Here is a 25,761-nt window from a genome sequence, read left to right as displayed (position 1 = left end):
GTCGAAGGTGTACTGCTCTTTTAGGTAATCTTGCACTTACAGTGTTTTAATAAATTCCTTCAATCTCCCTACAAAACTACCGGCATCCACAAGCAGTTTTCGACTGCCTGTTATTTAGTATTCTCCTTGAAAACACTTCCCGGAATTGTGCATGGAAACGAGGCCATTGGGAAAGTCCTTTGAAAATGGAAGGTAGAGTGTCGTGGTTAATGTTCATGTTTACAAGTTATTCTGCTGCAGAGAATACGAAGTAGCTGCTACTTAGTCTGCAAACGGTATGGAAGAACCCAAGAACAAATATATTCTTCTTGTTGATCGTGTGGGTGAAACACTTGAGAGAAATCTTTTGGCGCTTGGTCCTTCCATGAAGGCAACACCAACTCCAGCTCTACGAGGGGAGTTATTGGAAGCTATTACTGAAGCTGAACAACCTTCAGATGTAAATAAAATAGCCCTTGTTGGAATCAATTGTACATCATTGCGTCTTGAATGTCGCATGGCGGATTTAACTCGGCTTTCGGACGAAGAAGCGAACTTGCTTTTGGCGATATCTTCCGCTGAATCGAGATATCAAACGTTTATCGACAGAAAATCTCTGGATTTTGGGCGTCGACTTTCACCAGGAAATCAGGTGTTTGCTTCTGTGAAAGGAATGGCAAAGGATTTACCTGGTGTCGTACGGTTCAAGGGTGAATTACCGTTTCGTCCTGGTACTATGTTTGGAGTTGAACTGACCGTAGGTATCAATTGACCCATGGGTTTCATGTATTTTTCAACAATTCTTCTTTGATTTATCAATGCTACCAGTATTTTTCAGTTGTTGCCATAATAGTGGTACCAAGTGGATACCCAATCATGGCCATTTTTGTGAAGGAAAATATTACCATAGCAACACCCCCTAATTTTAGCTTTCACTGCTCATAACTCAAAAACGAGTCCAGTGGCTTCATTTAATATCGAATTGTTTTAATAAAACTTTTTGCAAACTTGGAAGAATCATTAAGTATGGAAGGGGTTCAGAGCCACTCTAATTTTTTTTTTAAATTTAAGGTGGCTGTAAAACCGCCCCCACAATTGTTTTTAAACTTAAGTTGAATCTTGATTAATTGTAATTTGTGTGTAGCACATGATGAGGGCAAAAATTGGTGTGTGTTGAGTGAAAAGTTACTTAAAGATGTACATGATGATCCATGAATACCATAAACAGCTGCTTATAAGGCCCCTGCTTATAAGCCCCCCCCCCCTCCCACCCCTGGTTAAATGCCTATCCAGCTGTAAACCAAAAACTGCTTCTGGTTATTAGCACCCCCCCCCCCCCAGATATAGTCCCCCCTCTAGCTTTCCTTGTTTTAGGTTCATTTTATTATGTTATTTTAAAGTTTAATTGCCACTGAGTAAATGAAAAACCTTTTTCGATAAACATGCGCAGAGTTCTATAGCTTGTTTTGAGACGGTTTTTTTTTCTAGTTATAAGAGATAAAAGGATGTGTTTATATCAGTGCAAGGCCAAAGTTTTAGGACACCTGTAAGAAAAAACTGTCATGTAGCAATAATTGAGAACAGAACAACCTAACACATGGCAACGCACAGGTAAGAACAAACTTATTACATCATGAACTCAACCAATTATAAGAGTCCATTGTACAGCATACATTATCATATCTTAACAATAAGCACCCTTGGATGTAAGCCTCTCCATTAATAAGCCCATCTTAAAGTCCTTATGAAGTTGTATAGGTCCAGTTCTTATAAATGGCAGTTTATGGTATTTAAGAAAAAATATGTTAAAAAAAGCTTTGATGTGAATTTTGTTCAGTTTTATTTGTGGAATTGAGAACTGTGGAATTGGGAGTTCTAGCAATGACCACGGCGAAGCTGAGGACTATGCCTTGTGAAAAAAGTATTTATAATTTACCCTTCAATGTTGCAACTGTGTAGATCTGTTCAGTACGCCTATTGGTCTAAAACCTTGTCAGGTTAAATATGTAATGACAGCGTTCAATTCCAGAGAAAGACACAAAAAATTGGCCATTGCAGTACACGTTCTCCAAAGTACGTACGACTTTGTCATTTCACGTTGTTGTTTTGCAGAGGATGGCCGGCAAAGAAATGTACATAGATTCAAAACGCACATGCAGAACCATTGTTCTGCTTATTAATTGTTTGGTGACGTTCTCGTTGGTGTCGCCGTTGTGGTTTCTTAAAACTCCCTATTTCATTTAGTGTAACAACACACGACTGATTTGTTGTCATATGCATACTGACAAAACTTACTACTACAGAAATAATTGGATGAGGAAGATTTATTTCCTTCGACATTTAAATCAGCCATTTTTAGCAGTCGAATTTCACCAACGACAGTTTGCAGTATTGTTCAGATAGTTGTTTTGCTTTTGAAACATTTCTGCGGCACCTGTCTGTGAAGAAGTCTCAACAGTTTTTACCATCATGTCTCGGGGTCTCGGTATTTTTCCAAGGAATTCTCAAAGAAAAACGCTTTGCTGGTAAAAAACAATTTTGGCTAGTAACATCTAAGTTGTCACTATCCACCAGGCTAGTCAATTGAAAAATTAGTGTCGAGCCCTGGGTTTTGGTTCTAAAAGATCAAAATTTTCAAAGAAATGTATGAAGTTAACTGAAATTTCCAGAGGGATGCATATTGGGGCTCTTAGAAAAATTCCCTTCCATAGTAGAGGTATGGATATTTTCTAGAAGTACACATTTTGAATTTATTAGCACTTTTTTCACAACTGGGGGGCAAATTGAACAAATGTAAACAGTGAGCTTAAATGTAATTGAGTCAAGTGAAACCTTTTGCTGGAAAATTCAAATTGTATTGATAAATCTCTACTCTCATAAGTATATTTAATTAACAAAGATAATCAAAGTTTTGACCAATGTATACGAAGTGCAGGTCATTTTTGTCATTGCAGGATATGGAAAAGAAGATAGAAACAAATTCTTTATCTGGTTACCAAGCTAGCACGTGATCAAAATCTGCCTCAATCAATTTCTTTCTAATTTCTGTGCTAAAAATGGCCGTGTTCTGCATGAAAACTCTTGTTTTTTATTTTAACATGGCTTATGTAATGTATTGAGCCAGCGGTTGACATTATGAGCATGCACACTTATGCGCATTCTGTTCCATGTGCTTCGATTTGCATTAAACCAAATACATGACAGCTTAAAATTTCAGCTATTTGTGTGAACATTTTCCAGTTTCACTATATAAAACCAAACTCAATGCGGATTGCCAATGTACTGAAGCTGTAGAAACTGTATGTGAAAAGAAGATGGGTTTATTACATTAAAACTTGGCAGTGTATAACTTCTTTTCTAGGATAGTTCATGAATTATTAATGAGTTTGAAAACCTGGGTTAGAGTGGAAGTAGCCCAGGCCAGCAAAATTTGGGAGTTACTTGCCCAAAGGGCGAGCTCGAATGCAAATTTTTTTCAAGCCTTGCCATGGAATTATTGAAGCTTATGTTTTTCAGAAGTTACCTTTCGGCTTATGGTGGCTCAAAACAGTTTCCAACACTTAGATTTTGATGGGTCGTTATAACCACTCTTTATCACTTGATGCGACAATCATGGTATCAAAAAAAAAACTGCCCAATCATTGGTGAACATGTTGTTATCATTTTTGTGACACAATAGGTTACCATTTCAACAGGATGACCTCCTAAAAACACCCTTAATTACAGCTTTAGGTGCATGTAATTCAAAAACGGGATGGTGAATTTTTTTTTATATTATCAATTTTTGATAAGCATGATAAGACGCACCTTTTTTAAAAGTTTAAAAAATTCTGTAGGTAGTGTTCAGAGCCACCTTAAATGTTCGAAAATTTAAGGTGGCTCTGAACCCTACCTGCCTATGCTCAGAGAATTTTCTTATACTCACAGTACATTCCTTTATGTGTCTTTATATTAATGTAGGGAATGGTGGCTCAGAGTGTACCATTTTCTGCATTAAGCTGTGCAAGTAATAGAATAACTGTCAATTTTTATCTCAGTCATTAGCTAATTTTTACTGGTCATATTGTCAATAGGAATGCAGGATTATAGATGACGTCATTACACACAGATCTTGAGTATTTTGTTTTGCAGAATGTTGAGTGCCGTTAGTTTGTGGTATAGCAATAAATTGCATTTAAAAAGGAGTTTCTTAGAGAGAGATCATTTAAATTGTTTAACATGACTAAATTGATGTTGGATTCAACTGTTAGGTGAAAAACAGGTCTGAGTCAAACTTTGATGTGGAACTCGGTGAATGGGATCTGTTTATTTTGTTGTGTGACCTTGGTAATAACTCAGTGGATTTTTCAAGTATTTGTGAATTGAATAAAGGTTAGTTATAGAAATTCCAGGGTGTAATTTTTGTCTTGCATGTGGAACAAGATATCTTTCTTCCTAGTAAAACAACTTCACAGCTCTGACTTGTATTTTTCAATGGTTAGTTAATTTGGATATACCTGCTTGTTTACTCTTTGCTTTTATAAAGCACAAGGTAAAGCCACCCAGTTGCTGACTATTCAGTTTTGGTAAATCTGATTGACTGTGTGGATACTACTCAACAGTAACTGAACAGCAAGCTTGTTAGGTTTCCATCAGATGAAACCAATAGGTGACAAGGGAGTAAATTCCTGACCCAACTATTAAGTCCATAGACACAAAGAGTGAGCTGTGTTATTGTTTGAGTAGAACCCTCTCCAAGAAATATTTCCTGTATATTTTATTTAATATCATCAACACTGTACATGTAAGTCTTCATCAATTGGTCCACTTTTAGGATGTCCATTATGGTGTAGTAAAGAAGATACCATGGGTCTGAAAGTGTTTTCTGTGCCATAATAAAGTGAAATGTTAATGTCACAGTAATTAACACCTTCGTGTGATTAAGATTTTCACTTCTCTGCTGGGGGTCTTGAGGTGGATTATTAATCTGTTTTGTTTTATTCCTTTAGGAAAATCCAGGGCATGGAAAAAATGATGGAACATTCAGGAACACGCGTTACTTTACCTGCCCACCAGACTCTGGTGTCTTTGTTGGACTTGATAAATTAACACCTAGAGAGGATCCTGACTCTGAGTCACCAAAAAGAGATGAAAATGCTCAAGCTAACGTTAAATCAAGACGTGTGGATACAGTTGTGCCATCCTTTCTTAATAGAAAAAGTGAAAAAAAGTCTCCTCAGGAAAGAATTAACCAGGTACTTGAAATTGGTCAAAGAGTTGTCACATTCATTGATGATCATCCAGCCAGAGGAACTGTACGTTATGTTGGCCAAGAGGAAGATGCAAGTGGAAATATGCGGCAGCGTACGATTGTAGGATTGGAAATGGTAGGTAATACACATCAGAATTTATGTACCGAAAACATTTAAATTGCAATTATTAGCTTTTTAGTTGCATCTCATGAAAAAAAAATCTAAATAAGGTTAATCTAATTCATGATAAACCTGTCGGGATTTGCCTGTCATCATATTAGATTCAATCATAATCTGTCAAAGTGTATGTGGTTGAAGGTGGAGACATGTTGTAGTGGGCATGTGATATAGGTTGATGACTGGAAGCTGGTAATTAAGGTGATTCTGCAGAAATAAAAGTTGCCGAACAATTTTTTTGAAACTTTCCTTGAATTTTCCCTACTAAGCACTGTTTCGAAAAATACAATAAAAAGGATAGGTCACCATGGTCGCTAAAGAGACATGATGGGCCAATTTTACCCCATTTATGCCCAACGACGTGCGTTATTTGGTCAGTTTACGTTACATTTTGCGGTAGATGGAAGCAAAGGTTATTGAAGCAAGAGTTGAAAAAAAGCTTCATAGTAGAAAGTCTCGAGGGCATGGAACAATGAAATATATAATTTATGGAAATATCACACAGTTCTAAACGACATTGACTTAAAACGTTCCTAGACTCGTTGTTTTCGAGATCATAATTCGCATCCTCGTGTAACGGTTTGTTACACTCTTAGCTATATCTTTTTTTAACCCGGAGATTGCGTAAGCAATCTATTAAGCAATTAGATTATGAGCTCGAGATTTGTATCGCGTGATAGTCGACGATGGCGCAGCCCGAGTCAGCTATCACGCATAGAAATCGAGAGCGAATAATACAATTGTTTTAACATAAATCTAATAGTCGTTCAAAACTTAATAACAATCCTCCTCACAGATATCTCGAAAACGCGAAGAAGTAGCCGTCATTTTGTTAACAAGCGCACACTGCGCTACTCACTATCTATCACAGAATAGATAGTGAGTAGCGAAGCCAATCAGAGAACAGTATTCATGATAGAACGCTAGTAGGGTTTAAGTTGTGGTGCAGATTATGCAAATGATATGCAAATGATGTCCTTTCATCATCCGTAAAGGTTTTGGAGTAATTCTGCTGACCAGTAGATAAAGGTCCTGAAATTACTGTATTAGTCAATATTGCAGGCACATGTGTCGTTTTACATTTCTAGGTCAAGGTATTACGTGACTGCCATTGTTGCGCAAAAAATGGAAACCTTTAATCTTTCTTCAGTCTTTAATCATTATTTATACACGGTAAAAACATCAGGTAGAAAAAATTACACAATAATGGCTAAAAATCCAAATCCTAACATTATATTAACTTACATTAATATGCCACTTAAGAAAAATCCTGGTTTCCATGAATGCCGTGTTTAAAAATTATGGTAAAGAAGGCGTTTAAATTTGTTTAATGAACCAGACTCTCTAATGCTACAGGGTAAGGTGTTCCAAAGGGTAGCGCCGCTGTAACTAAAACTATTTTTCATGTAGTTAGTTCTTGGAAAGGGGACAATAGGTTTGTTTACCGAGTCCCTCAGAGAATAGCTTGATTCATTTCGCTTTATAAATTTACACGTGAGATATTCCGGAACAAGACCGTTTAAAGACTTGAAAACCATTAAGGCGTTCTGAATTGGACGTTGAGATATCAAGTCTTTCCAGCTGAGTTTGTGAAATAAGGAATCGACATCTATGTCATAGTTTGATGAAGTTATAACACGTGCACCACGGTTCTGTAGTTTTTGTAGCTTTTTAGATAATGTTTTGCCACAATTACTCTAGACAAGGCTGCAGTAATCAAAGTGAGGTTGAACTTGTGAGTTGTAAATATTGAGTAGGGTGGATTGAGGCACAAATCGCTTAACTCGCTTTATGGCTCCAACAGCGGAAGCGATCTTTTTACACAGTTAATCAATGTGGAAATACCACGTTAAATTTTCATCGATATGTATTCCACTGGGATTTCACAGAGGAAACTTGTTCAATTGGAACATTTATCAATGAAAAGTTCGAGTGTATCAGATAGAGTACTTAATCTTTGCCTGGAGCCGATCAGGATAAATTCAGTTTTTGTAGCGTTCAAGGTAAGTTTGTTAGACACTAGCCATTTGCTTAGCTTTTCAAGGTCGTGAGATAGATTAGACTGGATCAAATGTAAATCTGAACCAGCAGAAGTAATGTGGGTGTCATCAGCACACATTCTAGGTACGCTGAACGATAAACAGTGAGGCAAATCGTTAATATAAATTTGAAATAAAAGAGGGCCAAGGATCGTTCCCTGTGGCACACCACATTTAAGAGTGGTGAAGTCAGAGAGATGGCCGTTAACTGAGCACCGTTGCACATGTGCGATTCGTCAAATACGATTTGAACCAATCAAGAGTTTTCCCTTGAATGCCATACCGATTCATTTCAGTTAGTACAAGTAGTAATCAGGGATTATGAGAGTGCGTTCGACGCTCTCACTTTAATATATATATACCGTAAATAATGATCTCACTAGCTGACTTTCAACCTTTGTCTATTGCTAAAATCAACATTTTTCAGCAGCAACCAGGCCTGAGCAGCAACCGAGGTTTTACAGTCAGATATGTATAGTGTCAAAGTCCATGCTAGTGAGGTCACGATTTGTTGATACGTTGCGCCACCAGTTTCTGTTGACTGTCAAGTTTCATAGAATATTTAAATTACGAACATTATTCTAAGCTAGCATTTGCAATCGCATGGTCGTTTCGCGTGGTCGTTTATCGTAAGCAAACTCTTCAACTAATTAGAGTATTTCCCGTGACGAATAAAGTAGTCTTATGGATCTTGCCTTCAGAGTACTTTTCCACCGATTCCAAACAATAACATTTCGACCGGATAAAGACTGAGCTATCCGTCGCGACTGGAACTAATCAACAAATGCAATCAAAATGTAGCTGTTCGGTTATCATCCCAAAGCCAAGTCGTGTTAATAAACAAGGACGATTCCCTCAGATTTCGATAAATGCTACCGTCAAAGCGTTTAAATTCGCCAAAATCTAACGTTGAGAGCACATAATAGCGAAGCGTACGGCGACTAAATGGAAAGAAGTCAAAGAAAGATCCATAGGAAAGACGAGCTCACATGGCCTGCTCACATACTCACATGTTCGCCACATGTCTTATCACATGTCTCGACATTAAACGGTACCAGTTTACTGACCGTGACATGCCCCTGCAAAAATCAAGCGGGGTGGCCATTTTGGTGTCCTTACAGGAATGTGGTTTTTTTTCGGCCTATAACCGTGCACAGGGAGATCAACTCTGGAAAGCCACAGGTAAAAATTAGGTTTGCGTTCCACTTCGTCGAACGCAAATATCTCATGATCAACAGTGTCGAATGCCTTTTTTAAGTAGAGGAACACTACACCATTGACGTAGCGACGATCGATATTAAACGCCCAGCTGTCAGTGGCTTCAAGAAGAGCAGTAACACTTGAGTGTAAAGACCTGAAACTAGATTGTTGTTTGGAAATGATTTCTTCACTATCTAAGAAGTTGTATAACTGATCGTTCACTATCCTCTCAAACACTTTGGCGATTACGGAAATCACTGAAATAGGTCGGTAGTTGTTTAGATCAATTGACTCGCCCTGTTTAAACAACGGAGCCTCTCTGGCACATTTCCAGTCGTCAGGAAATATGCCAGACATCAGGGATTTATTAAACAGATCGCATAACGGGCCTGAGATAATATCAGCACACTCACGAATCAACCTAGCAGAGATATTATCTAGCCCTGTAGCTTTAGTTTTTGCCAATTTATTTAGATGAGTAAAGACAACACTGGTAGTAGTTGGACGAAAACAGAATTTGTTGTAGTTTTCTGGAACAAAGTTCTAATAAACCGACTCCTCATCCGAAGTTAAAGGTATTTCACGGGCTAGTCTGGGCCCAATAGTTGAAAAATGTTCGTTAAAGGCGTTGGAAATCTCGTTAGAGTCACACATAGAGAGGCTATCTTTAAAACAGGGAACGGGGAATCGGGGAATGGGAATGGGAATGGGAATGGGAATGGGAATGGGAATGGGAATGGGAATGGGGAACGGGGAACGGGGAACGGGGAACGGGGAACGGGGAACGGGGAATCTTTAAAATGAGGAATCTTTAAAAGCGGGAATCTTTAAAATGGGGAATCTTTAAAAGCGGGAATCTTTAAAATGGGGAATCTTTAAGAGCGGGAATCTTTAAAATGGGGAATCTTTAAAAGCGGGAATCTTTAAAATGGGGAATCTTTAAAAGCGGGAATCTTTAAAACGGGGAATCTTTAAAAGCGGGAATCTTTAAAATGGGAAATCTTTAAAAGCGGGAATCTTTAAAACGGGGAATCTTTAAAAGCGGGAATCTTTAAAACGGGTAATCTTTAAAGTGGGGAATATTTAATAGCGTTAATCTTTACTGAAAAGTGAACGAGAATCTCTCAGTTTCCCACCGGAAACTATTTATTCTCTCACATGTATCAACTCAACAGGTACAGAGACAGTTGTGGAATTTATTCGTTGTAATTTTATTGCACGCTATTAAAGCACATCGGTTTAGCGGGATAGTGGAGCGGTTCAAATCTCGATTCTCACTCTGAGATCCGCTAGACCGACCAAAGAATCTAACCGCCTGGATTTATCTTAACTCCGAACTGTGACGTTTAGTTTCGCAGCGATGGATATTTGTCGTAGCCTTATCATGTGCTAATGGAAGGACTTACGACTTAACGACAAATATATGGCAGGGAAAACACGTTTTTGATTGTTTAATCGATAAATCAACAGTCCCCTCACATGACGTCGCTAAAATTCAAACTACAAAACTATCAATCATCCTGAGATTTTACTTTCATGATGTGTAAGAGCAGCTGAAAACTAATAGTCATACAAACTTTTGCTCCAAGTGGGTTCTTGGTTTTGTAATAGACTGCGCTTGAATTTCTAATCTTTTGCGTGACGCGGCATTTACATGACGGGCAAGAAAGCTGTCATGTTGGTTAAAAGAGTGACTTATTTCGGGGAATTTGGCTATCTGAACAGTTCATGTATTAAAAAAAGTATTATTTTTAAAATGTTTTTGAGTTCCTGAAGAGATAAATTCACGCTTTTGTAGCAAAACTCAGTGACAGATGTTTCTGTTGGTTTCCGGCCGCCATCCGGATGGGCGCCAGCATGGCGTCTCCATCAAAATCTCTATAAATTTGGGTAAAAAAATTCTCTCTCAATTCTCAATGTCTTGCGTAAGAAACATTGCTGTGACCTGAATCTTAGCGAAAGTCATTGCATATTTACCTTCTTTCTCTTCAAGATTCTGGACTTTATCATTTGAACTGTTTTGATTTTTATTTTGTTTATTTTGAATAGCATGACACTGAAAACCGGCAATAAAGCAATTCGATGCTCGATGCCCGAACGATGTGACGGCGAATTTCGCGTATAATCCGTCATTGCGTGCTTAATGATACCTCTTTCTACGCCACGTAGTCATGCGAAGACAATTTCAAAGTGCCCATTGCATTCACTTTAAAGAAGAAAGAATCGGTCACTTTGAAGGTCTTCCACAGTTTAAGTGGAATGATCTCGGCGAACAAGATGTGATAGGGGAAGGGTCGTTTGAAGCCGTTTTTATCACAAAAACCAGGAACAAGGACGGAAAGTCAAAACAGTGGTTGACAAGGAATCACCCGCTTTTAATAAAGATTCCCCATTTTAAAGATTCCCGCTTTTAAAGATTCCCCATTTTAAAGATTCCCGCTTTTAAAGATTCCCCATTTTAAAGATTCCCGCTTTTAAAGATTCCCCATTTTAAAGATTCCCGCTTTTAAAGATTCCCCATTTTAAAGATTCCCGCTTTTAAAGATTCCCCATTTTAAAGATTCCCGCTTTTAAAGATTCCCCATTTTAAAGATTCCCGCTTTTAAAGATTCCCCATTTTAAGGATTCCCGCTTTTAAAGATTCCCCATTTTAAAGATTCCCGCTTTTAAAGATTCCTCATTTTAAAGATTCCCCGTTCCCCGTTCCCCGTTCCCCGTTCCCCGTTCCCCATTCCCGTTCCCCATTCCCGTTCCCCATTCTCGTTCCCCATTCCCGTTCCCCATTCCCGTTCCCCATTCCCGTTCCCCATTCCCGTTCCCCATTCCCATTCCCATTCCCATTCCCCGATTCTCCGATTCCCCGTTCCCCGTTTTAAAGATAGCCCACATAGAGATGTCATTTACTTTCACTTCCTTTACTATCTGGTTGTTTTGACGACGAGACATGAGAATATTTATAGTTCTCCAAGTCCTTCGAGCATTCTCTTCGGATTGAATAAAACTATTGTGATAATAGGATGCCTTAGTGGTTTTCACTTCATTGTTGATTCGATTTCGGAGCTTTCTGTAATTGGCCCAGTCTTGAGGATTCTTTGTTCTTACCGCTTTCCTTTTAGCAGCATTGCGACAACGCATACCCTTCTTCAAGGCTGAATTAATCCAGGGTATTATGTTCAATTTAGTACGTCTAGTTCGAAGAGGAGCATGTGAGTTAACAATGCGCAAAAAGTTTGTTTTCCAGCTTGACCATACCAAATTTAGATCTTCTGATTCATCGAACGACCAGTTTTGCTGAGCAATTTTATTTCGAAAATTTTCATTTCAAGTATAGGTCACCATGCTCGTTAAGAGAAGACGAACATTTGTTTCCATGTCGGGCTTAGCTTGAGGGAAATCACTCACGCTCTGTACGTGCACGCGCTCATGTGCGCGTGCTAATGACGCAAAAATCGTACGCAGTAGGGATGCGCAATGCAATACTGAGGCTGAACGCAGTTTTCGCGCGCGTTTTTGCTAATGCGATTCAGCGCACGCACAAGGATTGCTAAAGACAAACATGCTGTCAATAGAGCGATCATTTTATTTACTCAACGCCTGCACTATCTGTGCTATTTTTCTGTATAATAGAACGCTGTGTATTGATAAATTTTATCTTTTATTACAAAAATATGTTAGAAAAGGTAACGATGCAAAGAACCCAGCAATTCTCAGCTTTTTCGTTGTTACCGAAAGAACCCAGTTAAATGCAGCGCATGTGTAGTAAGTCAAAATTGCGATTGAATAAGAAATGCTTTCTCGCAAATACGCCTATTTCTCGAGAACAACTCATTAGAATTTCGCGAAATTTTGCACGAAAATACTTTAGGAAATAAGTAACTGGAGTCTTGAAAAAAATTGAACTTTAACAAAGGAAATTCTAGATATTCCAGTGAATCTTCAGCAAGGGATAATTAAAGATATCTATGTTAAATTGTTATCAAAATGGTGTTAACTTGTGAGTATCGTTACAAGCTTGTTGCATGCAAATTATAAAGAAAATCTAATGACTAGATTTTCTACAAATAAACAAAACTGATGTTAAAGGCCTGTTTATATTTATTCATGTTACCATGGCAGCGACACATACGTCAGCTTAACTTGCTTCCTGCCATTTTTGGCAACCGTGTGATCAAGGCTTTTAGAGAAAAAGGTGAATGAAACACAGGTATCAAAAATTGTGTTCAGCCACGTGAAACTTGCTAAGGTTGATGATAAATCACTATGGGCAAATTATGTTTTGAAAACTTGCGCAGACATCACCTGAAAAATTTTTGTGGCACACAGTTGGAAATGATCACTGCACTTTTTTACCTTCATGCAGGATGAGAAATGTGGGAGTGGAACCGGCATACGGCATAGACAACTGCTCTTTGTTTGTAAGAGAGATTTTGCAGTATTTGTTGATATAAAAAATCTTATTCGAGAGGAAGACTTTGATGGAAACCGCAAAAAGTCTACATGTAAAGGAAAGAAAACACCGGAGAAACAGGATGCTACTCAAGAGCAAATTCGAGAAGGTGACTCTGTGGCGAGATCAATGAATTATTATTACAGATCACCAGGCAAGTCTAGATATTTGTTGGTGTTTTTCTTTTAGTAACTCCAAACTAGGTGTGGTGCAATTAGTTCAGAATTAGTTCAATTTATTTGTGTGTGTAGTTTTTTTTCCTGTATGATACAAGGATTTTGAGAATCATCCTAGAAATAAAGTATTTACAAGAAAAAGAAAACACTTGGAATGTGCCCTATTGTACATGAAAATTGACATCATTCTGGAAATTTACATTCCCGGAAATTCCTCGTGACACATGTAGCTGGCTGTGAATCACGAAAGCATAGGTGCAGATGTGTGCATGACTCCCTTGACTGCTTCATAATGCTGGCTTTTAACAATAACACTTTTTTTTATAGTTTTAAGCGTGAAATGAATCTCGTTTGGTCCCATTCAGAATTTGTCTAGGCATAGACATGTGCATTTGCAGCCCAAATCAAGAAATGATGTCAGTAGGGGAATCCCAATGCGGTGGCTCGTTGTGAGTGTTTTATCTAAAGGTTTCATTCACAACTTTAACCACCAAGTTTTCAGCAGTTAAAGTACCGATTCCAGTTCTGAGGTTATTATACTGAACTTCTTGTAGATGGGATAAAGCTGAGCGAAAAGGACCAACAAGAAGAAAACTTACAAAGACAATTGAGGGAGATGGAACAACAGCTGAGAGAGAAAGACGAACAAGAAGAGCATTTACAGGGACAACTAAGAGAGAGGGAACAACAGCTGAGCGAAAAGGACCAACAAGAAGAAAACTTACAAAGACAACTAAGAGAGATGGGACAACAGTTGAGAGAGAAAGACGAACAAGAAGAGAATTTACAAAGACGACTAAGAGAGACAGAACAACAGCTGAGAGAGAAAGACGAACTAGAAGAGAACTTACGAAGACACCTAAGAGAGATGGAACAACAGCTGACAAACTTACAAGACCAATATCGAGATAAACAGGACGAAACAGCTAACTTACAGAGACAAGTTACTACACAAGAACGACAACTGAGGGTAAAAGGCCGGCAAGTGAATGAATTGGAGGTAACTCTTTCAACAGCTCAGCAAGCGTTGAATGATTGCCGACGCCAACAGGTCACACCTGACTGGGTCATTTCCCGTGATCAAATTCAGCTGACAGATAAACTCCTTGGTAAGGGAGGCTGGGGAAGTGTTGTCGAGGGGAAATACTGTGGCTGTGCCGTAGCTGTAAAACAAATCCATGAGTTGATTGTTTCTCCACACAACCGGAATTTGTTTGAACGAGAAATGGACATTGCTTCAAGATGCCGCCATCCTTGTTTGCTGCAGTTCATTGGAGCAACAAATGACGAGGGAAGTCCTTTGTTTGTAACAGAGCTTATGGAATCAAGTTTACGAGCATTGTTAGGGCAGAGACCTCTCTCTGCAGCAGAAGTCTCCACTATTTCTTTAGATGTGGCTCGAGCATTAAATTACCTTCACCAAAAGAAACCTTCTCCAATTATACACCGTGACATCAGCAGTGCTAATGTGTTACTTTGGCGACAGGGTGACCAATGGCGAGGCAAAGTGTCAGATTATGGAACGGCAAATTTTATGCAACATACCATGACGGTTGCCCCTGGAGCCATGATTTACATTGCCCCCGAAGCACTCACTTCAAAACAGACAGTCAAGGTTAGTTATGACTTGCGTAAAGTTTACCATCTTTCAATTAAGTAACGATAAAAAAAGTTGAAGGAACAAATTGGGTGATTCACGAGATGAATTGCAAAATGAATTAGAATTGCGCTAATATAAAAGAAGATAATTTGATATTTATCAGACCAGAAGATTCTTAATAGCACCCCTGAGATCTTGAGAACATAATCTTATGTCAAAGTGTAATTTCTTCGGTGATCTAAATGAAAGTGAACGTAAAATGCAAAAGGTTGAAAACTGAGGGATGTTCCTCCAGGAAATGTAAACCTTCAAATAGGTCTTACTGTTGTAGTTTGGGTTTTCCAAAGATGATAAGCCATCTTAATGACAGCTAGCAAAAACCTTGCATTACCTGAACAAAAACAACTAGCTTTATTTGCATACAGTGTGGCAAAAGTTTATGTAAACTAAAACTGACACAATAATGATTTTCGTTAGCATATAATAAGGTTGTGATGTTGCAATCAAGCTACATCGCTTTGATTTAGGTAAAAAAGGCTAAGTCTGCATACGGGTCAAGTGGCCCATTAGGCCAGGGCTTATCCCGGTTTCTGTAGCATGAAGCGACTAGGAGTATTTCTACTACCCCCTGGATGGGATGCTAGTCCATAGCAGGGTTACCCCCAGCATTAAGGCCCTTGTACCCATTTATACACCTGGGTGGAGAGAGGCACTGTGAGAGCAAAGTGTCTTGCCCATGAACACAACACAATGTCCCCGACCAGGGCTCGAATCCGGACCGCTCGATCCGGAGTCGAGCGCACTAACCATGAGGCCACCGCGCCTCCCTTCGGGTTGATTTGAAAGAAGAATATTGCGTGGATCAAAGTTAGGGAAAATGAATTTTGTAATTGAGTATTAACATAATGATTTCTAGAACTCGTAAGTTCGCAGACCGCCTTCGCAGATGGCTAGTAACGAAGATAATTGTTTAAAAGAAAACACCGAGTAGTTTGGTACTCCCATAATAAATGACTATTCAAGCATCTTACCTCGCTGGAAGTAGATATCTTCATGTGTTACGGTAAATATTATTTTGTAATCGTCGCCTTTAGGTTGATGTGTACAGTTTCGGCGTTCTTCTCTGTGAAATGTGCATCCGGGAATTACCAGATCCTGAAAGACGTGATCAACATATCGCAATGATCACAAACAGCCTGCTTCGTGCCCTTATACGGGGATGTTTGCAATCAGAACCTGAGGACAGACCAATCATGGAAGAGATTATTGAAGAACTTGAGGAACCAGTGTAGTGACATGTCATTCCTACATTGGTATGCTCAAACTACATGTAAGTTTGATTGTCCTTCCTGTACGTAGTAATGGAATTAAGTTTCTTCAACAGCTTACACAATGGTAATGTTTTTCAGACAACAATATTGAATTGAACTAGGTTTATGATTATGAACGATCTTATCAAAATGTTTAGTACAGGTACCATATACCTTATAAGGTTTTCTTGAGAAAGCAAGGAATTAACGTGCAATATCTCCAGTTGGCTTTATATGTGAACAACTGCTTGGAACGGTGACGTTTTGTAAGATGACTCCATGCCCTGGGGTGGATAAAGGATTTTAGAAGAGGGGATTTGAGGTAGGGATCTTCGAAGGCAGGCCCCTGTAGTGAGTTTCGGGGCTGTCCTCGCCCGGAAAAGTTTTAAAATTGAGGCCCTCGGAAATGGGATTTCCGGCATTCTGATGCCAAGTCTGACAGCCAGAAAATTCAAAATTCAAAATTCAAATGATTTTCTTTATTGGCAGTACCCCAAACCCCCACTAGACCCGGCCCAGAGGCTGGAGTTATTGAGGCAAGGATTTTATGAAAATGATAAGATGTCATCAAAATAAAATTGTTTAACAAAGTTTTAACACCGTTACGATCCTGTTTATGTCTGGAGAAATAACAAACAAATTCATATCGGATGGTAGCGATCGTATGATCACACATCAATATTAGCTGAATAAAGGTTTTTCAGAACCTTTTTCCCTATTTAGTTCCTAGCGTGCACTAGAAATGGGTGATTTAGTGTAACATCGATATAACGAAAGGCCAGGGGACTGGCAAAATATGTTCGCTATAACGAGGTTTCGTTGTATCGAGGTTCTTTTCCATATATTGTACTGTTACTGGAGCGAAGAATACCGTTCGTTTACCGAGGACTTCGTTATATAAAGGTTCGTAACATCGAGGTTTCGCTGTATTTCTAGTCATTAACGTATCGGGGATGACTAATGTGGCTTGACTATGACTCAAGTTGCCTTTAGAGTACTAACTGTACTCTGTTTGTAATTACAGGCAAATCAACTGAATCTTTTTTTTTTTTTTTTTTTCAATCCTACAAGGATTTCATCCTTTTCAAATCACTGTTGAAAAGGACAGTATTTTTTCGTTTCTTTTTTTTTTTGTGCATAACGAACGAAGATGAAAATAAAAAAAAAGAGAAACATTTGGTAGAAAGAAGAATTTTTGTATTCCTAGCAATGAAAGGCTTGTGCGATTCTTCCCCGACTAAAATGAGCTTTTTTATCTTATAGTCGTTGGTTAGGTAGAGTTGCTTTTAGAAGTTCACAAACAGAATTTTAAATACCTCTATACACTGAACTAAATTAGTTATATTTACACAAATTTATATTTTTGCTCAATAATTTCAACAATAATAGACAAATAATGGGTGGCGGGTAAGAATTCTCCCAGGATTTATTTTTATAGCGGTATTCAATTGAGTGTCGAAAGTAATCATGCAATTACTTTGGTTTTGGTTTTGGTTTTACGACGGTTGAGATTGGCTGAGTAGTCTATTAGACCAATTTTGATATGTTAAAATTCAGCCTAAAACAATAGAGCTCAGCACGAGGCTCTGGGGAATAAACCCCACAAACTCTGTAGTTATTCCCCAGAACCTCGTGCTGAGGTGTATTGTTTTAGGTTTGGTTTGGTTTTGGTTTTACAACACCCAATTAGAAACCGCTCTATTACATGTAGGATAGCAATAAGCAATTAACTGAAATCTAGTATATTTTTCCAACCTCAATAATATACTTACATGAAACAGTTTTTTAATGAAATTATATTGGTAGGTAGGAAAAATTTTTAAATATTTTTGGATGGGGTTTTGTGGAATGTATAGAGCTTAATTTTTTATTATTCACTCGGTAGCTTGAGATGGGTTTGTCCATGTCGTGTGGAATTTCGAGTTAAAACGTCGAGTTGTTATTTTGTGCCATATCGGTTCGCCTGATTAATCAGATTAAGCTCAACTGATTAACAGTGCCCTGACATCGGGTTAGAGCTTATCCGGAGGTTAAAAATTTTAACTGGGGGCGGTTTGTTAACCCACGGGTAAAACTGCGTTGCTCAAAGCCAGGTTAGTAGGTCGATTATAGTTAACCTCGGATTAAGGAAGTTACTCCCGGTTAGCATCCCATAAAGCTTTACTTAATGGCTTCCCATGAAGTCAAATCACCATACAAGAACACGAGAAATCACAGCTTTATTGCTTCAAAAATTGTATTATTTTTCATGAAAGTGGATCAAGGAGCACTTGCATATTCTCCAGAAAAGTAGGTTAACCTCAAAAGCGAAATTGCACGACTTTAATCTTTTCTTTGCTCGTGAAATCATCGAATATGACGAAATTTCGTGGAAAGCCCCATTTTCAAGACCTTTTTGTTTCTACAGTGAAAAACAACCTACTCATTTTGTTACAATTTCCGTCACTTAACCCGAGGTTAGCGAGTTGATTCAGGTTAAATAGAATCCGCTGTTTAACTTACCCTCGAACAACAGAAACCACCCTCGGTAAAATCTTTTCTTAGCTTAGGATTCTATCCTGTTTTGAACAACCGTTAGGGTTAGCGTTACCTTTCATTGGGTAAGGGTAAAACTAAATCAGGTTTCTCTTCCATACATTTCATCAGAAGTTAAAAAGAAGGAAACTTTGACTCTAACTCGACAATCCATCTCGTACTCGTTTGTTTAATAAACTCATTTGTAACGCGTTTATGCTCGTTAGCTCTTCGCTCTAACCTCCGAAGACAATCGTTCTGTAAGCCAGTTTCAAAACGAGTCTTCGTGTGAAACCATTCGTATGGAAATGTGTTATCCTAAAGGTTCATTTTCATGCAAATCAAACTCATTTTCATTTTTAAAATTAGGTTTCGCACGAGGCCTCGTTTTGAAACTGAGGCACAAGGTAACTCGCAAACGGGCTATTTTAACCCCACAATTTTAGCGAAATAGAAATTATACCCAATTATTACTCCTGGGCCGAGTTGTTCAAAGCCTGATTAAGCTAACCCAGGATTAACGAGGATTTTTATTTTAGTTTGGTAATTTTGCGGTGTGGTTGTCTGTTTATATTGTTTGACCTTCAGCTTTGAGTTTGAATAATCTCAAACTACACGAAACGTTAGCAGTGAAAAACATTTTTGTACAAGAATGAATCAATTATTCGGTTAACTTTTAATCTTGGGTTAGCGTTGACCGGCTTTCGAACAACCCGGCTCTGGGGCCTGTTTCTCGAAAGCCCCGGAAACTTTCGCGCCCGTAAAGCCATTTTTAGTCCATCTGTATCTTAAAACGGAGAAGTGTATACGCCTGAAACTTCTTATATGAAGGGAACTTCTCTTCATATTAAGAATATGTGAATAAAACAGCTCTGTAATCGTAAGGTTCGAGATTTTGCTATGGCTTTACGGGCCCGGAAAGTTTCCGGGGCTTTCGAGAAACGGGCCCCAGGCCTTGAATAGCAGTTGCTTTAAATGTAGACAACAAGGTAGCTTTCCCTTTTGATAACCACAGGCTGTAATTGCTTCGCAAGAATACTATGCCGAGTTTAAACAGTAACGTCATGAATTAAACATCAAGTCTTCTTAGAACAAGAAAAGTTTAATATCGTATCTCTTGACAAAAGATGTAAATCTTAAACCAGTGGTTTCCAGGTTCAAGATTCTGGTTTCATTCTACTTTGGAGGGGCGGGGCTTAAGTTGTGTGTATAACTGCGATGATCAACCATGTCTTCATACCTTTCTCCGCACTTCAAATATATGATCTTTCATATATTCATTTGAATTTGCATAGGATACTATGTCGTTATGTCGCTAATGTGATGACTTTGCCTAATTCAGCGCATTAAAGCTTACATCTGACTAGTCATTGCCTCGCGGTCCATGCCGGAATGTCTGGGACCTAGCTCGGTGCGAACATTTCGGGAACCAACAAGACAATGTGCTAGAGGAAGCAGGGAAGGCCTCAGTTACATTGGAGGTCAGCGCCGAAAATTACTGCGAGGTGACAGTTGATTTGTCCCACTGTTATGTCACACACTTCTAAGCAGTACGATCCAGTACCTTTGACTTGGTGAACAGACGTTCTATGTTAAGCCAAAATATTATGACTAGAACTTGCGTTATCAGACTGAATGTTGATACTGAATTCAATGGCGAACGTTGCTAAAATCACGCATTCGGGTGCATGTTTTGTGTTGCTAAGAGTAATTGGTTACTAAGATACGAAGAGGCACTGTTAAGGGGGTGGTCTGAATAATCCATAATCCTGGGTAAATTGTGGGAATAATCCGTATCCCAGTTTATGTAAAAAGAAACATCCCTAAAAAAGACAAGCTCTAAAACAATCTATATATAGCAACCCCAAATTACTAGCGAGGATCATTTGTGTCACAAGAAGTGACTTAAATGTACTGTATGTCAGGCCAGGCTTTTAGGGTCTTTTAGTCAGATGGGTGTCCAGGGGTCCTGTGGACATCCACTTGCGTTTTAAAGAAAACTATTTTATTTTTCACATGTTGCGTGAGGCAGATCCTATAGCACATTTTCGATTTCTACTTTTTCATTCAAATCCCGGCAAAAAGCCTGTGTCGGGCATGTTAAGGGTTGTCTTTCCATACTCCTTCAGCCTATAGCTGAGCAACAAAATAGGTCCGCACTGCGTACTTGTGTGCACGTAGCTTTCTTTTTGCTTTTTTGAATTTTACGGGTTGACAAAATTAAACTGGGCTGCTTATTGGAAACGGGCTTCTTTATCGGGATAGGGTACTGTTCCATACTCTTTTTCCTCGCGTTTCTTGCCACCTGATCCCTACCCCTTCCCCGTTTACACCTGCAACGCAGGCCATATTTGTTAGTGTGTTTAGACGCGAGTCCGTTAGCGCCGCTGTTACATTACTCTGGGCCGCTATTGCAGTCTTGTGCCTTTTTTGACGAGAAATATTTTCAGTTATGAAAGACCTTTAGAGGAAGGGAGCTTTTTTACATCAATGAAGGTCTTTGGTTTATTATTTGCGGAATAAAAATATCGTGCTACATAAAATCCCTGGGTACCGATTTGAGTAGTTCTAAAAATAGCATGTAGTAAATATCAATGTGCTATAAATTAGGAGACGTTGTGAAGGGAAGGGTGAACCCACAATGCTGATTTATTACCTGTTTACCTATTTCTGTTTTTCATGAGAGCGTGAGATAAGAGCGAGATGATATTCACTGATTAAATTTGCAAGCAGGAGAAGGGGTTGGCAGGAGAAAGACAGAGTCTTACAAAGAATGATACGCATTTGACCTGGAAATTATGTGTTTTTCATTTGTGTCAACCAAAGCATCACTTCATTCCACATTTTGTATTGTGTAACAATCTTGTTTCAATTTTGGCATGATAATTAACATTTTGGCTCCCAGAATTGTAGCAAATATTCAACAATACGACATCGTTGTTTGTAATTGACGCACGCGCATCATATTCCAGAACTGATCCTTAAAACAAGATAAGACATCCTTTGCATAGCCCATTGCAAAAACGTGACAGGACTGGGAAAGAGTATGGTTATATTCCGTTTGGTCAAAAAACTAAGTATTTAGAGGAGGAAAATGGCAAAATGATAGCTCTTCAAATATCACCTAAAATAGAGTTTGTATGGACTGGGTAGACAGGCCACAAAATTTTAAGGGTTTGTATGGAATTTTGCAACTTTTGCAAGGCTTCCATTTGGATAATTTTCCGCTGAAGATATGGTACGGCTAGGCTGTAGTGCGGCGGCAGATAGTGACGATCGCTTCTGGTGACGTCATGACGCGCGTACCAGAACGGCTTTCCCGCCGTAGCCTTGCTTTCTACTACGGGAAAGTGCCTGGTCTCACGTGCTCTTCACTACGTGAGAATAAGCCTGCTGTTTACTTCTCATTTTAACGCTTTTTCACTGTTTGAACAACCTAGTTTGAAGATAAAGTTCTCAAACATAAAAATCAGTTCTAAGATCATTGTTTCTTTGTCATTTGTACAGAACGCGAGGTGATCAATTCAGACATATTACAGCATATTAGTATCGGGCCGAACAGCCGTAGATAAGAAAGCTTCGTATGTTCTAATCTATGGCGCGTTTTCAGGGTCAAAATTAAAAACGAACTTTTCCACCTTTCCTTACCTGCTAAGTAAAATGTCTGTCATTTCCTTTCTTTGAAATTAGACAGTACGCATCTCGTTTGACCTCCGAAACAATACATTCCGCGTTTCCGGAATACTAAAATCATAACATCCGGCATATTTTGACCTTTGAACAAAATTCTCCGCGTTTCCTGACTTCTCTCGAATTTTAAGTCCGGCATGTTCTGACTTTCAATGTAATTAGTTACCAAATGTTGTAATATTTAGTTTAAACATCTCAACGTAACATCCCATACTGACACCTGACAAGCCATTTAATTCATAATGAAATCTCGCTGCTGAGCCGACATTTTGATTTGCAAAATTTGTAAATGCGCGTTTTCTGACTTCTCGATTCTACCAGGCGTCTTTTCCGCGCAAGCCTGGATCCCCTGATGCAAACCTAGTGCCAGGACCCAAGGGGGCCGGGGTTTTCCCGGGGATTTATTAATGGAGTCGACGGCACAAGAGCAATTCTTGAGCAGTCTTCGCCATACATCATTCGACCTTGCAAGGAGACTTCAACAGGACACAGTTACTGAAGATGTGGCTGATTATGTTCTGTTCCGATTGGAACAAATTTCTCGCCATTTAGTTCGACTTGCTGACAACATGCAGGTGTTTGATACAGTTAGACCCTCACTCGCCACTGTGACACGAATGTTGTCGGAGGTAGAGCGGAATTGGTATCATTCCTCCCCAGCAGTAGCAAACCAGCCTAGAACGGTTGGGCGTCCTAGGTTCGAGATTCCACGGGAGCAGCTGCAATATCTTGCCGATTATGAAATCAACTTACCCGACATGTCCAGAGCCCTTGGTGTGAGTGAGAGTACCATAAAAAGACGTATGCGGGAGTACAATATCTCCATTACCGACAGGACGACAACCATTAGTGATGATGACCTTGATAACATGGTAAGATCCTTTCAGAGGGATTTTCCAGATGCGGGATATCGGAGGGTCCAATCGCAGCTAGTGTTGCGCAATATAAATATGTCCCAGCTGAGAGCCCGAGAATGCATGCAAAGAACGGATCCGGAGGGTCTTGCAGTGAGATGGCTATTCCTTACACCAAGAGCTGTGTACTGTGGCACATGGCACATAGACGGGAATCATAAATTGATCAGGTGAACCTTATTCGTAATTGATTATAAATAACATTTATTCAGATTTATTGCGCCTAGTTTCTAATACAGGTGGTTGTTGGTTAGTCTCCTTCCCAGCCGGTTTTTTTTTCGGGGTGGGGGGTGGGGGGATGTCACGCAAAGCTCTCTCCAAAGAAGCGTTGCGTGACACCCAAAAAACGGCTACGAAGGAGACTAGTTGTTGGTAGTGAGGACAGAATCCATGAAAGGACAGCAAAGTATGGACTCATGTATTTTTAAGTTTCAGATGGAAGATTGTAGTGCATGGTGGAGTTGATGGATACACAAGATTTCCTGTATATCTTAGAATTGGAACAAAGAATATCGCAGCTACTGTTCTTGGCCTTTTCCAACAAGCAGTGGCAGAATATGGACTCCCCTCAAGGAATTTTTAATAAACCCTTGTTAAAATAAAGTGTACAGTAGCCTCCAACAAAAGCACTTTTCAGTCATCAAAATGCCTCTCAAGACAAATAGATTTTCAAATTTTCCACGGTCTTCATCCTCCTTGGGTCCTGGCACTAGGTTTGCATCAGGGGATCCAGGCTTGCGCGGAAAAGACGCCTGGTAGAATCGAGAAGTCAGAAAACGCGCATTTACAAATTTTGCAAATCAAAATGTCGGCTCAGCAGCGAGATTTCATTATGAACTAAATGGCTTGTCAGGTGCCGGCATGGGATGTTAAGTTGAGATGTTTAAACTAAGTAGTACGGTATTTGGTAACTAATTACATTGAAAGTCACAACATGCCGGACTTAAAATTCGAGAGAAGTCAGGAAACGCGGAGAATTTTGTTCAAAGGTCAAAATATGCCGGATGTTATGATTTTAGTATTCAGGAAACGCGGAATGTATTGTTTCGGAGGTCAAAAGAGATGCGTACTGTCTAATTTCAAAGACAGGAAATTACAGACATTTTACTTAGCAGGTAAGGAAAGGTGGAAAAGTTCGTTTTTAATTTTGACCCTGAAAACGCGCCATACTAATCTGAGCTATAATTGTTTATTACTGTTCAAAATGTATTTTATTATAATCAAAAGTTTTGTATTTTCGGGCTTATTACGTAATCGTTGTACGAACAACCTGTCCGTGCTGAAATCGAGCTTTTTTTATATCAGATTTTATATTTTGTTTTGTGGTTGGAATTACAGGCGGTTCTATCAAGTTCTAAAAGACAAATCTGAGTTCTGGGAGATGTAAGATGGATACAGGAGAAGGAAATCATTGTCGTTAATCAAGCCTATTTCGTATGAAAATAGAATAATCTCTGGTTTCCTTGAAAGTAGTCATTTTTGTAAAGACACGTAGAGACTGCACATACCGTTGCCGTACAGCAAAATCTTAGCATTTGAGTTTGGCGGGTAAAACACCGTTGTCAGCCTAGTCTCTCACGGTCAAAGTAGCCGTAGTAGCACCTCGCCGTAGCGTATCTTAAAGTCCCTATTGGCTCGCGAAGGTACAATGACTCCTTTCGCTGTATAGGGCAACCCGTGCCGAACATTCAGGCCGATAAATTTTAGCTTGCGAAAGCGTACCAGCCCCTGTGCAACCTGCACTAACCACAAGCCGAGCCTTGATTTGTTGGCTTGTGTGAGCAAAATAACTCCCGATATGGACACCTGAAGGAATGATGAAAGAAAGCTATCAACAGAAATACAACTGCAATCAATTTCCAAAGCCTACTACTTAGTCTACTGCTTAAGAAGCTGGATTTTCGATAAATGAAAACAGCAATGGAAATTAAGCATAAGCTAAAATACGGAATTACGAAGGATACGAAGATAGATTTTCGATACATGCAAACAGACAACGTACGCATCCCAAAACAAGTTATGAAAGGAAAAAACCTACTTTGGCAACTGAAAGCTGGAAAAATAAAAATATCTTTAAAAATGGTACACAAAAGCGAAGCGGCCAACACGAAGGAGGCAGAAAATCCACTCACACAAGCCAACTAGCACCCAATCCTCTCATCTATAGGATCTAAAACTAGTACCCAGTCATCTTAGTAGAATTCCTTTCGATCACACGACTCTCGTAAACAGACAAACATCTGGCTGCCAATTAAATGTGAGCTTCGCACACACAAAAACTCGTATTTCAAAAATACAAAAGATTTCATTAACTTCCGAGATAATATGGAAGTCACAGAAAACACCATCCTAGCTGGCGTTAATGGCTGTGAGAAGCCTGTACACAAACATATCATGCGTGCGAGCGTAAGTCTTCTTATCTCAATTCCAACCCATTTCTATGCTACAGTTGTAAGACTTATCTTACAGGAGAATTCTTTCCTT

At 39.1% G+C, this 25,761-nt stretch overlaps 2 protein-coding genes across 4 annotated transcripts; both read left to right on the top strand.

Annotated features, from left to right (window-relative positions):
* Nucleotides 1-19,773, top strand: LOC110046295 (uncharacterized). 2 transcript variants are annotated; one of them, XM_089298667.1, is made up of 5 exons: nucleotides 1-736; nucleotides 4,968-5,345; nucleotides 12,987-13,227; nucleotides 13,804-14,864; nucleotides 15,944-19,773. In XM_089298667.1, the coding sequence occupies exons 1-5, from the start codon at nucleotides 278-280 to the stop codon at nucleotides 16,139-16,141; spliced, it is 2,337 nt and encodes a 778-aa protein (XP_089154793.1). In that variant the 5' UTR covers nucleotides 1-277; the 3' UTR covers nucleotides 16,142-19,773. The 2 variants fall into 2 exon arrangements, with proteins under 2 accessions (XP_089154793.1, XP_089154794.1); XM_089298668.1 differs by lacking the exons at nucleotides 1-736; nucleotides 12,987-13,227 and having other exon boundaries at nucleotides 5,258-5,345.
* A 2,644-nt stretch (nucleotides 19,774-22,417) lies between these two features.
* On the top strand, nucleotides 22,418-23,903 carry LOC149106402 (uncharacterized). 2 transcript variants are annotated; one of them, XM_089298683.1, is made up of 2 exons: nucleotides 22,418-23,447; nucleotides 23,713-23,903. In XM_089298683.1, the coding sequence occupies exons 1-2, from the start codon at nucleotides 22,771-22,773 to the stop codon at nucleotides 23,858-23,860; spliced, it is 825 nt and encodes a 274-aa protein (XP_089154809.1). In that variant the 5' UTR covers nucleotides 22,418-22,770; the 3' UTR covers nucleotides 23,861-23,903. The 2 variants fall into 2 exon arrangements, with proteins under 2 accessions (XP_089154809.1, XP_089154808.1); XM_089298682.1 differs by having other exon boundaries at nucleotides 23,707-23,903.
* Nucleotides 23,904-25,761: the final 1,858 nt, after the last annotated feature.

The sequence above is a fragment of the Orbicella faveolata genome, unplaced genomic scaffold (assembly GCF_042242905.1).
Source record: "Orbicella faveolata isolate gen_17 unplaced genomic scaffold, um_ofav_v1 contig_3, whole genome shotgun sequence".
Classification (NCBI taxonomy): Eukaryota; Metazoa; Cnidaria; class Anthozoa; order Scleractinia; family Merulinidae; genus Orbicella; species Orbicella faveolata.
The sequence above is the reverse complement of the archived record's forward strand: the minus strand, read 5'-3'. Positions and strand labels throughout refer to the sequence as shown.